The sequence below is a fragment of the Neofelis nebulosa genome, chromosome 10 (genome assembly GCF_028018385.1).
Source record: "Neofelis nebulosa isolate mNeoNeb1 chromosome 10, mNeoNeb1.pri, whole genome shotgun sequence".
In the NCBI taxonomy this organism is placed as follows: Eukaryota; Metazoa; Chordata; class Mammalia; order Carnivora; family Felidae; genus Neofelis; species Neofelis nebulosa.
In genome coordinates, this window is record NC_080791.1 from 15,932,987 (window position 1) to 15,946,451 (window position 13,465).

General features: G+C 48.0%; 1 protein-coding gene across 5 annotated transcripts in view; it reads left to right on the forward strand.

Annotated features, from left to right (window-relative positions):
* The first annotated feature begins 1,930 nt into the window (after positions 1–1,930).
* Positions 1,931–13,465, forward strand: part of KMT2A (lysine methyltransferase 2A) — an 86,477-nt gene continuing 74,942 nt past the window's right edge. For 2 of the 5 annotated variants that reach the window (XM_058686869.1, XM_058686871.1), the window contains exons 1-2: positions 1,932–2,407; positions 4,498–4,596. In XM_058686869.1, coding sequence (XP_058542852.1) covers positions 1,976–2,407; positions 4,498–4,596 — 531 coding nt within the window. In that variant the 5' untranslated portion in view covers positions 1,932–1,975. Of the gene's footprint in view, positions 2,408–4,497; positions 4,597–13,465 lie in introns of all 5 variants that reach the window. The other 3 variants (XM_058686870.1, XM_058686872.1, XM_058686873.1) reach the window with 3 other exon arrangements.

The window sequence follows — 13,465 nt, forward strand, 5'->3', positions numbered from 1 at the left end:
ACTGAAGCAAACCCCCCAGCTCCTACCGCCAAATATATTGCAGTGGAGAAACCGTCCACAATGGGGTGTCTAATATCCTTAGCAGAGTCCTGGGGCTGCCGTTTAAGAGACTCTCCCGCTACTCCCACCCTTTTTGCACCCAGTAAACCAGGCGATGTAACAACGGAATCTGGTTGTGTGTGTGCCCTGTGAGTGTGCGCTTTGCAAACCATCTGGGCTCCATCCTGCGCGGTTGGAACGACGATCGATCCCGGACGAGTTGGGGGAGTTGGAGCTTGCCCGTGTCTCCTCCCTTTCTCTGCTCCCCTCTAGCCCCCACCCGGTCGTTCGCTCAGCACTAACGTTTCGGCGGCGGAGGGACGTAGGTTTTCAGCACCAGGAGGCCGTGGACCTTCTCTGGAGGCGTGCAGTGCACCCTCCAGAGGGCCAGAGCTGATTGCAACCTGCTCACCACGACCCTCCCCCTCCTTCCCAAATTCGCCGCCCCGGGCTGTAATATTACAAGCAGTGTGCGCTGTACCCGTGCGGGAGTCCGGGAAGGCTGCGTGACCTTCCAGCGAACTCCACCTCGGCTGGGGGGATGGAGGCTACCCCGGGGCCTGCAGGCTGTGTGTATCGATCCCCCAGCCTCGGCCAACACAAGTTCTCCCGGCACAAACCCCTCCCTCCCCTCTCCGCTTTCCCAGCCTTGGAGGCTTCTAACGCCCAGCTTGAGGCGCCCTCCCCTCTTTCCCGCAATAAAGTAAACCGGGTGGATATTCATCCCCCGCCCTCGCCCTCCTTCCTTCCCCCTCCCCCCTCAGCCTACTAACCCGCGCAATGAGCTCGCCGCCGGCGGGCCCCTTCCACCCAGTGTATCATAATGCCCAACGCTCTTCTCCTCCCCCTCTCTTAATCAGAAACGTGCTCGCGAGCCCCCCTCCCTCTGCATGCATACATTAGGGTCTGCTTTGCATGCAGCGGCAGGCAGAGAACTGAGGAAGAAGGGGCGGGGGCGCTTTTGCCCGCCTCTTCCCTCCAGGCCCCGTTAGCCATCCAGCTTCAGCTTCGTTGTAACACCGCCTCGTTAGCGGAGCACGCCGTGGCCCCAATGCCCGGGCTGGAGAAACACGACCCAACTCTCTGCAGAAGGGCACGAGAGACAGAGGTTCCAAAGCCCCGAGTGCGAGGAGGTGGCGGGAGACCTGCCCCTTGATGTGTGCGTTTTGGAGAGAGCTCCAGCGTGAAAATGGGAGGGGCCCTCTCTCTCTCTCTCTCTTTTTTTTTTTAATTTTTAAAGCGCGTTCATTGAGGGCCTTTCTATTCTGCATATAGTAAACTGGGCAACGCTTCCGTTTTGCATATGGTACAATAAGGGCTCTTTTATCCTAGAAGCGTTAAATGAGGGCTAACCCATCTTGTCTCCGTGCCTCGAGGCAGAGAAGGAGGCTCACTCGTCCCCGACCCGGCAGCCGCGCTATACTGGAAGCTGCTCTCCCGGGCGGTTCGATTCCCAGCGCATCCCGGGAACGTGTGTAAGCGGCCTCTCGGCTCTCGAGGCTGCAGGCGGCCGGGCTCCCTCCGCCTCCATCCTCCCTGTAGTCCTCGCCCCCTCCCCCTCTCCCCGGAACCCGCGCTCCGCGTCGGGCTCCTGGGCTTCCTTCCCCCCTCCTTTTCCCCAGCAATGCCGCTCCCGGAGGGCGGGGCATGCACTTATCCAGGTTGCCGGGCGGACGGGCGGGCGGGCGGCGGCGGCCCGGGCCTCGGCCTGGCGTAGCCGCGGCCCGGCGTCTGGAGCGTAGGCCCGAGCCCGCTATACAGATTGCGGGGCGGGCGGGCGCGGCCCGGCGCTCTGCATAGCGGCCGGCTGGGTGCAGGCCGCCGGGCGGCGCCGAGCGGCTCAGGCAGGTTCCGGGGCCCTCGGCCCCCCCCTCCGCCTCCCCGCCCCCCTGTGTTGTCGCCTCTCCCTCTCGCTGCTTCACTTCACGGGGCGAACATGGCGCACAGCTGTCGGTGGCGCTTCCCCGCCCGACCCGGGACCACCGGGGGCGGCGGCGGCGGGGGGCGCCGGGGCCTGGGGGGCGCCCCGCGGCAACGCGTCCCGGCCCTGCTGCTTCCCCCCGGGCCCCCGGTCGGCGGCGGCGGCCCCGGGGCGCCCCCCTCCCCCCCGGCTGTGGCGGCCGCGGCGGCGGCGGCGGGAAGCAGCGGGGCTGGGGTTCCAGGGGGAGCGGCCGCCGCCTCAGCAGCCTCTTCGTCGTCCGCCTCGTCTTCGTCTTCGTCATCGTCCTCAGCCTCCTCTGGGCCGGCCCTGCTCCGGGTGGGCCCGGGCTTCGACGCGGCGCTGCAGGTCTCGGCCGCCATCGGCACCAACCTGCGCCGGTTCCGGGCCGTGTTTGGGGAGAGCGGCGGGGGAGGCGGCAGCGGAGAGGTAAGGGGGCGAGGAACCCCCAGGCCCGGGGTCTCGACCCTCTGCGGAGCCCCCTCCCCTCCCCCATCCGGGATTGTGGAGCATCCCAATTCCGGGACCCTCCTGGGGTCCCTGACCCGGGGCAAACGGCCCTCCCATCTTGGGACCCCCCCCCCCCATACATGGGTGCAGACCCCTAGGCGCCCCCACCCCGGGGTTTGGACCCATCCGGCTAAGGGCGTTTGCCCCCCCGCCTCCTTCCCCTGACCCTTCCCCAAATCCCTTGGCACAGACCCCTCGCCGGGGTTTCCCATCCCGGGACTGAACCCCTCCTCCCTTTCACAGATTACCTCATCCGAGCAAGATTCCTCCCTCCCTCCCTCCTAGAGACCTGATCCCGCCACATCCCCGCCTCCCTCTCTGGGCAGATGTTTTACTCTTGGGGCAGTTTTCCTCTTGGGCATCTCTCGGGTGATGGCCTCATCCAGGGCCACGTTCTTCTCCTACCCCTTGGGGGCCGATGTCTCTTCCAGCACCTTGCTTCCGAAAACCTGATGAACCCTCGCCCCATCCCCGGGCCAGGTCCCTGCACTACCAGCCACTCCCCCTTCCTTCACCTCCACCCTCCACCCCCCACCCCGTGCAGAGAGATCCTCCCTCCTCCTTCCCTACCCCGCCAGGAAGAATCTACTTTCCTCTTCACCTTGCCTCCCTTCACCTCCTTTCCCGCTGAAGATAACGGTGATCTCCTCGACCAGCAGTCTGTTTCCCCCATCTTACAGAGCTACAGTTTCTAGCCTATTGGTAGCAGGGAATTACTCTACCTTCACTCCACCCTTTCCCTCCTTTAGAATGAAGGATTGGTGGCATCTTTGAGAGGAAAACAGTCCACTGTCCCCTAGGCTCAGAGAGGAGCCGCTTTCCACCGTTCCCCCTGGAGAGGAGGCAGGCTTTCCCTCCAGCTCTGGGGAAGGGGGCCCCTGTGAGGGGAGGTGTTTGTGGGGGGACTTGGGCAGCATCCTCCCAGGGGAAGCAGCTGCTCTCCTACCCCACCCACTGCGCCTGAGAGCACGCAGTCTCCAGCCCTAGCTCCCTCCCGCCCTTCTCCTTTTCTCCGTCATTTCACTATTGATCCACCTTTTCCTAGGCCAATCCTGGGGCTTGGAAGGGGTGGGGGAAGCAGGGTTGGGGTGAGGAGAGTAGATAAGGGACAGTTTTACTTTATTATGCTTCTGGTGGTGGTTGCTTTTGGTTGGGGGAAAGAGGGGGGCCATGAAGCAAAGTTATTCCTTAGAAGGAGGAGTTAGGGTTATCTCTCTGATTCTTATAGGGGGACCCAAGGTGGATGAAGGCTCAAGAGTTTTGCCCCTTCCCCATTAGTACTGGGGCAGGAATGGGGATGCCTTGATCAGCGTTACTCAGCCCCCTTCAGCAAAAAGGAAAGTTGCCCTGGGAAGGGAAGTTGAGTTCAGGTTCAGCCAGTGGCGTTGCGTATTTGTTTTCCATTGGATGCAGAAGGGGGAGTTTGAATTGTAGGGGAGGGGGGATGAGATGGGGGATGCTAGGAGGAGGAAGAGCAGCTGCTAGGGGCTGAAGCGAAGGGGGGGGGGTAGGGGGTTGCTGCTCTGGAGTGCTCTTGATTGAAACAGAAAGGGAAAGATAACAACCAGCCGTTTCCTGCGTGCTCTGCCGTTGGTCCCGGGCAAACCCCTTGTCCCCTATTGTGCCCTGCACCCCTTTAGATATACGGAAAGATCCTGGGAAGAAGGGGAGGGAGAAGATCCCAGAGACCCTGGCCCCTCCTTTCAAGGAGCTGGCATTTTTTAGTTGTTAGTCTTCCTGCCTCCTTTTAAAAATCGTTTCTAAGGCAGCCTGATCAGGAGACTGACAACAGCCCGCCTTCTGACAGAGCAAGGAGGACATGATGGGGGCGTGTTCCTTGCTATGTAGCTAGCCGCAGCGTCCCTTTTCCCTGCCTCTCTCCGCTCTGTCTCCACCTCCTTTTCCCAGCCTTCAGAAGGCAGCTGCAGTCAGCAGGGTTGTTTGAGACTATTTATTGGTTGCTGTAGATTATTATTTTTTTTTGAAAGGCCAATTCTGTATTTTTTAAGCTAACAACACAGATCCCATGTAGTTGGAGAACCAAAGGCCTCATACATGACAAAAAGACTGAACCGTTCAGGTTACTTGCATGGAGTTGGTGCTTAAATGTGAGTTGATTTTGCTTTTTTAAAAGATACGGCAGCAAAAAAAAAAAAAAAAAAAAAAAAAAAAAAAAAAAGACTTACTGACATTTCATTTACCTGCTTATTTTCAAAATTGAGACTTGCCTGGTTATATGTAGAATTTTAGCCCCATGTATATTTGAGTATGATAAGAAAGTCTCTATTAGGAGAAGTTAGTCTATTTTAAAGGGATCTTGAGACGTATTTTCTCCTTGTGTAGCATGCTTATGTATTTTGTATTGAGGGACCAAGTGTTCACATTCCAAATGTTATCACCTATTCAAAAGCAAAGTTTTATGCTGACAGCTTCCAATCGTAGCTTTTCAAGAGACTGGTTAGAAAGAGAACCAACCACCTGGATTCAGGGACCTAATGTCTGGGCACCAGAATATTTTATCTGTTGGTCTTTGACAAATCACTTTTAAAGTTTTAATCAGGTGCTAACACTTCCTTATCCACTGGCATTATTTTGCTTAGCAGTAGTGTGTAGTGTAAAGCCTGTTAAGGAATTGCAGTTACTTCAAATAAGATCATATTAGTACGTTTTTTTTTTTTCTTTAAAACTTTTGCCTGAACAGTTGTTGCTGCTTGACAGTGAGAAGAGTGGTTGACTCCTTATATTAAATTTCAGTATTTTTTCTGAATTGAGTTTGAATGAGCTGTTGTTCCATTGATAGGCTTTTTATGTGGTAGTTAGAGGCAATCTAAGATGTATACGGGTTGATGGTATGTGTTGATTAGTACTAACCCATAGTATGGTTCAGTACTAAACCGTAGTGATTGGGTCCTTTGACCTGGTAGTTTTCAGTGTAGAAACCAAGCGTTTTGTTACAGAGTCTCACAAATCAATGATAAGATTCCAGAGGGGAAGTTCAGAGTTCCCCTGGGCTGACATAGAATTCTAAAGATTGTTTCTCAGAATTCACTCACAGATCTGTATCAAGTCTTGTCTGGATTCATGAAGAAATGGTTTTGTGACCTAAAATGAGTCTAGCCTCTTGAAATTCTGGTTTGCTTTAAGTGAATGATGACAATAACTTGTCTATAACAAAATGTAAGCTGATACTTACACAGCTAGTAAGTTCAGGTGGTTGAAAGGTGATAGAACTTCCAGATCACTTCCCTGTTTAAACTCCTTTAGCCATGGAGACTTGTCCTTCACTGCCACAGGTCCGTAACTTCCCTTGTACTGAATATCTCTGTGTAACGACTACGTGTAACAGTTCTTCATGACCAACTTCTGTTAGAACGGGATTATTTTAAGCAAATATTTAGGTGTTGCTGGTCTCCTCTGTTTCGGCTTTTTGTCTGACAATCAGGAAGCCGAATTTAAGTTTGACTTAACTGAGCACAGTAAGAAATCACAGAGGTCTGCTTCTTCGTCTCCCTTTCCCCTCCACACTGTCCCACTTTTCTGAGGATTGTCTCAGGTCCTGTTAATGCCACCATACGGTGCCATCTCAATAAACATGGCACAGCATCTTCTCTGTCGACTCGAATTTGAGCTGTTTTTAATAGAAACCCCAGAAATGGTTTATATATCAGCAGCTAGTCTTCGGTTATTACTTTCACAGTCCACTTACCTTCTTCCTTAACCACCTCATAAAATGTTAAAGGCAGAATTTCCCTTGCGATCGTAACATGGCACATTTTAAGTAGATCTAAGTGGAAATTGAATGACAGCATTGGTTGATCTTTGTTTTCATTCGAAATGGCAGTTTAGTTGAGGTGGACCAAGGCACGCTCTTGGGTTGGGCCTAGAAAAGATGATGTTCCTGTAGGCCAAGGGCAGTTGGAGAGTGATTTTGTTTTTTGTTTTGGATGTTCACTGGGCATGTGTACCAAGAGGGGGAGTTGTTCCTTCATCACCTTCACAGCTAATCCTGAGCTTGACAGAAAGAAAGTGAAGCAGAGAACACAAGCGGAGCAGAAGAAGCCTCAGCATGGAAGTCAGCGGACAAGGGCTCTCCCCGCCCTCATCTCTCATTGACCAGTGATGGGACCTTGGGCAGTTCACTTTTAACCTTACATATCTGATCTGTACAATGAAAAGGTCGGGCTAAATATTAGCTCATGAATCTTTTCTGCTCCAGTATTCTGATTCGTTTCTATTCTATTATTTTTGGGGGGCCGGGTCAGAACTTTGTATTCTGAGTTTATTTAAAGAGTCAAGAGTCGGTGAGCCTACTTGGTAATTTTTAATGTTAGTTAGTCCGTTTGCCCAGTTAACCGGTGTTATCATTGGGAAGAGAAATTCCAGCTTAGTGGGAAAGTTTTCATTGTATGAAGATAGAAGGACTTTACCTGTATGGGAGAAGCTCTTTGCTGAAATTGACCAATTTCATTTATAGACAGTTGAAGATCAGATTTTAAATACAAGTCATTGTCTTGTGTTTAGAGGCCCTCTCGTTTGGCTGACTTTTGTTTCAGGTTTTCAGTGTTGTGGATTCCGGACTGCAAAAGGGAAGTATTTCAGTCCAGGTGGTGTATTCCTTTAGGTGGGACAGCTTTTAAATGAGAAGAAAACTTCTGTGCGCTACCGAATATATGAATCCAGAGTGACAGTACCTACGTTGCCCGGAGTAGCTGTTACTAAGCTGTGAAATGTAGGACTTTGGTTTATACTGAGCATCAGAAAGGCAGTCTTGAGAACTTTTCTTCATTCTCACTGAAAAGCATATGACATGTGCCAGTCTTTTCCTTCCATTTAATATTCTGAAGGCACAGTTCTTCCCCTTTAGTGAATCATCATTCACAAAATAGTGATTTGCCTCCTGACTGGAAGTGGAGAAGAGAAAATACTCCCATCTTGACTCACTTTCCATCTCTTTGCTCACCTTGGAGCTGTCCCTCCGTGGAGCATCTGTGCAGACTCCAACTCCGCGAGTTGCCTTCCTTGCCCCGTAGCTGGGGGCGGGGGTGGGGGAGGGGGGCAACGGTGCCTTGCTTGCTCGGAGGCAGAACAGACTCTTCTCTCTCTTTTGGAGACTCACTGTTTTAATTGTAGGTCTCCTAATTAAGATCTCTTTGTGCCTGCCCACATTCCACTAGTGTTGGCACAGAACTTCAGTTTCCTTCTAGCACTTAACTTGAAGGCCTTTGGTAGGGCCTTTTGTGAATATCTTGTCTTTCCATTTTTCCTCTGCCAAGGTGGAGAGCCCAGTGGCATAGACCTTTGAGAAAGGGGGAAGCTATGTGACTGTCACTACTTTGGGAGGAATTTATTCTAGGATTGCTGGGATGGGAACTTCTTTTGTTTGCACATGTTATTTCCAGGGATTAAGAAAGGTTACATTACTAATGAGTCTGACATAACATACCTGTACTTTCTAAATCCTATTTTTAACCCCATGGGCCCTAGCGGAAAGAGGAAGCCTGAAGAGCTCACTGTTAGAAAAAAGTATTTGTGTGGGTCTTACCTAGTTTGGTCTAAAGCTTGATAAATACAACTTTATCATGGAGTAAATCACACACACTCGGGATTTGTGTGGACCGGTAGGTTGTGAAGATAATCATATGAAGTTATTGATCTGCTCCTAAACTGTATCAGATTGTAAAACGCAGACTGAATGAACATTAACTTTCAGGTTTGAATGAACTTTTTTCATTAGCAAAGACTTCAGGAGGTTCTAGAAATTATTGAGTTAATGAAGAATACTCTTGTAGGTTCCAGTATTTCTTGAGAAGTTCAGGAATTGGCTAGGCTTCTAGAGTAGTTTCAGAGTAAAGTCAAATAATTGGAAAATGTCATTTCACTTCACTTTCCATCATCATATCACTGCTCTAAATGCAGCCTGGCCTTTAATGGATCTCAATGTGGCATGTGAGAGGAAATGGAGTCTTTATTAGGAAAAAGGAATCTTAAATCCTTCACCTGGACCCAGATGGTTTCATTGATCACATCAGTATGGGGCAGGCAGACAAAGGGCTACTTTTTTTGTTGTTATTGTCATTTCATTGGTTGTGAAGAAGGCCTGAAAGAAGGAAGTACAGGATCTTTATGGCATGCATTAAATAAAGCTGGAGGCCCGCGCTCTTATACCTGAGTGGGTGGTTTTATGGCCTAATTCTCTAATTGCTGGCATTTATGACAGTGTGGATGCTACTGGCCCTGTGGCCGAGGCGGATTATATTGGGAATAGGGAGAGAAAAGGGGTCCTTTTGTTAGCCTTTTCATTTTCCCCCTCAATAAGATCTCTGAGAAAGCCCCGAGGAAATACACAGACACTTGAGCAGAGGGAATGACATCCCATAAAATGGTTCTTTATGTTTTTAAAAAGGATGAGCTGCTTTTCTTGACCTATCCAGAGAAATCCATACCACCACTGTTAAATATTTCAGTGAGCTTTGTACCTTGTCAGGTTACACACCAGGGGAAGCCGACCATGAGGCTACACTGCCAGACGCTTGCTTTCAAAGACTAAGATATTTGAAAGACGGGTTTGGTCGTGTGATTTGTAGTTGTTTGGGACGATGGAAGTCCTCTGGTAGGATTAGTACGAAACTTCTTAGAGGCCACACTTGGCTAAACTTTTTAGATGCCGGACATATTTAATGAGCCTTAGTTTTAAGGAAATAAAGACATAAATGTAAGAGTTAGTTGGCAGTTTTCTGTACTGGGTATGAAAATTCCCCTTCCTTTGAAATGAGTAGTTGTTTTTCTATTTGACAAATAGACCGAAGGGATTTCCCCCAGAAAACTTACCTTTAATTATCACTGCAGCAGTGCTCTGTGTCCTACCAGTGGGTTGGATCTATCCCGCTGGCATTTAGCTCTAGAGTTGGGAGTCTCTCTCATATATTTTATCTGTTTTCTTGCATTTTTGTTTTTGTTTGGTTGGAATGTTTGGGCATAGATGGTTTGATGTCTTTGAGCTGTATGAGCGCTGAACCTTTCAAACATGGGGACCGTTTCAGGGAGGTCCAACCCTTCCGATCTGTGCTTTGCCGAAACACCATTGTTTCATTCTCCTTTTACAGCATCAAAGTAACTGTGGCTTTCTGTCTTGAATTAGGAGAGTAATATTACTGCTGAGGAGTGTGGTTGGAGTACAGTTTTTTCACCAAGCCCTCCTTTGTACTATCTCAGCTCTGAAAAACTGGGGGAAGTTAATCACAAATGTCTCTGTAATAAATATCGACACCTAGAGGAACAAATACGTACACATGTGTATATTCAACTTCTGTCCATCCATGAGTATTGACTAATTTTTAGATCAAATGCAAACATACAACAGTGTTCCTAGATGATTGCCTTTAATTATAAGCAGTAAAAACATGTGGATAACATCTCTTTAAGCTTGGTTAATGAGGAAATCCTTTTGTAATCTCTCCGGCTAGGATTTTTTATTTGTGCGTATATAAATACCTTTATAAAGGATGGCGAGAATCTCATTATCTAATCTGTAATAGTGTGAGATAGTATAGCACAGTAATTAAGAGCTGTTAAGACCATGGGCTCTGAATTTAGACTGCCTGGGTTCACATCTTGGCTGCACCGGTCTATTGGCTGAATGACCTTGGAAAAGTTTCTTAACCTCTCCATGCTTCGGTGTCTTCATTTGTAAAGTAGCAGTGATCAAGCTTCTTAAAATTATTGTGAGGCTTAATTGAAATTATGCATGCAAAGTACTCAGCAATTTGCCTGGCACATAGAAATCCCTAATTATTATTAGGACTCAAAGTCCACGAAAGTCCATGAGGGCTGTCATCTTTTTTTTTTCTGCCGAGATAACTGGGTTTTATTACTCTGATGTCTGCGTGTATATGTGTGCACATACATACCTATTTGAGGGCTGTATAATCTTGATTTTAGAATGTTCTTGATTTGGGTCCCCGTGTCAAGTTCATTAACAAGCTAGGTGTAACCAGATTGAAGGCCAGCCACACACATCTTGGCAACAGTGGGTACCGTCGGTGTCCAAGTAGCCCATAATTAGAGATAAGGCAAAAAAGGGAGGAGAAAGAACAAGACAGTAAATAGGCAGGTAGGATACTGAGGAATTCAGTGCCTCGGTGAGTTGCATAGTTATCAGGCCAAGGCACCTTTGTGGGAGTTGCTACTTTTTGTCCCTGTAACTAGTGTTCTTTACCTTTGTATGAATGACTATGAGTACTTGGGTATCCCCTGCCATGATTCTGAGGCTCTGCAGGGTCCCCAGGTTCAGCTCCATTCGTCTATACTTGGTAACTCGTTGACATTTGCTCTCAAGTTTCAGCATGGGGAGAATTAAGTGTTGGTCTACAGAGATCAACGCGATTAATAATTTAATTATAGAATAAATGCTGAGTTGTAGGTTACCATACTGGGGCTTGGAACTTAGCTTGAGAAATACAAAATAATCACGAGTAGAATAATCAGAATCAGATTAAAGTTTAAGAATAACTAGTAGAGGGTAGTATGCTTAAGGAGGAAGCATACAGTACTCCTTATGTCTTAAAAAAAGGTTTGCTGAGGGGGCGCCTGGGCGGCTCAGTCAGTTGAGCCTCTGCCTCCGGCTCAGGTCACGATCCCACAGTTGTGGGTTCGAGCCCCATGTCGGGCTCTGTGCTGACAGTGCGGAGCCTGGAGCCCACTTGGAATTCTGTGTCTCCCTCTCTCTCCGCCCGTCCCCTGTTCATGCTCTGTCTCTCTCTCTCTCCCCTTCAAAAATAAATAAACACATTAAAAAAAATTAACAACAACAAAAAAAGGTTTACTGAAATACCGAGTATACCCCATCGTCTACAGCTGGAGAAACTGAAGCACAGACAAGCTAAATGGTTTCCCGAAATCATCTGGCGAGGAAGCAACAGAGCTAGAATTCACATCTAAACCTGTGTCCATCGGAAGGCTCAGTCGTGCTCTCTCTGTTGCTGGCGTCACCTCTTTGCTCTCCGTACCCCGTCCAGTTAGTTTCGTGAGGCTTGTCCGTGATACTATTGCGGCGTTTCCTTAATCTGTCCCCGCCGTTCTGTTTTTAGCATCCTACTTTACATTTCCATTACCTTTGCGTGGATTATTACCATAATCTCGTAGCTGGTCTCCCTGCCTTCCTTTTCACTATAGGCAGCGTTGCCAGTGGTTTTCTTAAATATACATCTGATTATGTCACTTTATTCCTAAAACCCTTTGCCTCCTCGCTGAATATAAAATAAGATTTAAAATTCTCAGTCCTTTATGGCCTACATTTCTGCGTTTTAAACATTATCTCCCGAAACACACATTCTCACTTCTATGCTTCGACCATCTTGAGATGTTCTCTGTGGTCTGTCTGCACTTGCCTTTATACCTTTGCTAACGCTTCTCTTTTGCCTTAAAGTCTTTCCCATCTTGCCCTGCCTCTGGCTTATTTTTCTTTCACGGCTCAGATCCCCAGATCCCACCTCTTCCAAGAAGCTTTGACAAATGTCACTACTAGTGGAAAGTCAACTTCTCCTTTCCTCTTTTCTTACTGTACTTAATACCACCCTTAAAGAATTTACTCCAGGTTGCTTTATGTTGTAAATACTTTTGATTGTGTCCATCTTTCGCCCGCTAGACTGTGATTTGCTTAAGACTTGACCATTTCCAAGTCACCGATTAGGTTTTGTATCGTTTATCCTGGTGACTTTCCATATAGAAGGTGGTCAGTTAATGTCTGTTGAATTGAAAATTTGGTACACACACAACTTTTAGGAATACTTTGCCAGGACAGTATGACATAAGCTATTACATTGTACAAGACTTATTAATAAGCAGGATAATTGTGAGTAATTTTTTCAAAATAGGAAGCTAACTTAAGTGTGGCAGAGGAACGTTGAAGAGCCATCGAAGATCATTTCTGTAAAAGTACCAGGTGGGGGGTGCCTGGGTGGCTCAGTCGGTTGAGCCTCTGACTTCGGCTCAGGTCGTGATCTCGTGGTTTATGGGTTCGAGCCCCACGTCGGGCTCTGTGCTGACAGCTCAGAGCCTGGAGCCTGCTTCGGATTCTGTGTCTCCCTCTCTCTTCCCCTCCCCCCTCATGCTCTGTCCCTCTCTCTCCTTCAAAAATAAACATCAAAAAAAAATTTAAAAAAAAAAAAAAAAAAAGTACCAGGTGGGGCTTTACAAGTGATGTTGAGCTATCCTGACATGATGCCGTCATCTTTTGTATAGATAATGCCAGTGCTGACCATCCCCTCACTTGAGTGTTGTTTCCGTTTCTAGGTTCCTCAACTTAAAGGGGATGAGGAGACGTTGGAGGCGGTTCTGAGGAGACTCAAAAGATGATTATATGATTGGAAGTCAGTCCTGTGAGGAAAGGTTGGGAGAATGAAAGGTTAAGAGGCAACTTAATAACTCTTCAAAAATCACGAAAGGGTCTTATTATTAGGAATGGTAACCAGTTCTTTTCCAAGTCAGTGGATACTAGAGTAAGAGAAAAATAGGTTTAAACTGAAGCAAAGGGTAGATACGTAAAGAACTCGTTACTAATGACGTTTGTCACTATAGTGACGATGAAAAAGATAACCAGAATAGCTTTATGATCTTCTGTGGAGGTGAATTTTTAAAGTACGGTCCTGCCTGTATGTGTATAAGATGACCTCTCAAGCTACCTTCTCATTCTGTGAATCAATAAGTGTATTTTTATTCAGATCTTAGAGGATCTAAATAAATAAATAAAGCATGGATCATGTTTTAGACTTCTTAATGTTCCCCCAGGGGTCCTGGGGCCCTACTGGCTCCCTGAGTATTTGGCTTGAATCGTCAATTTGTGGTAATAATTAACTTTCAGTAGTCAGCTCCAGAGAAATGTCTTTATGCAATGATGTTATAGTGGTTTTATAGGCGAATAAGACTTCAGTAAATGGAGCTAAGAGAGAAATCTTAACATCCAGAGAAACTGGGGAAAAC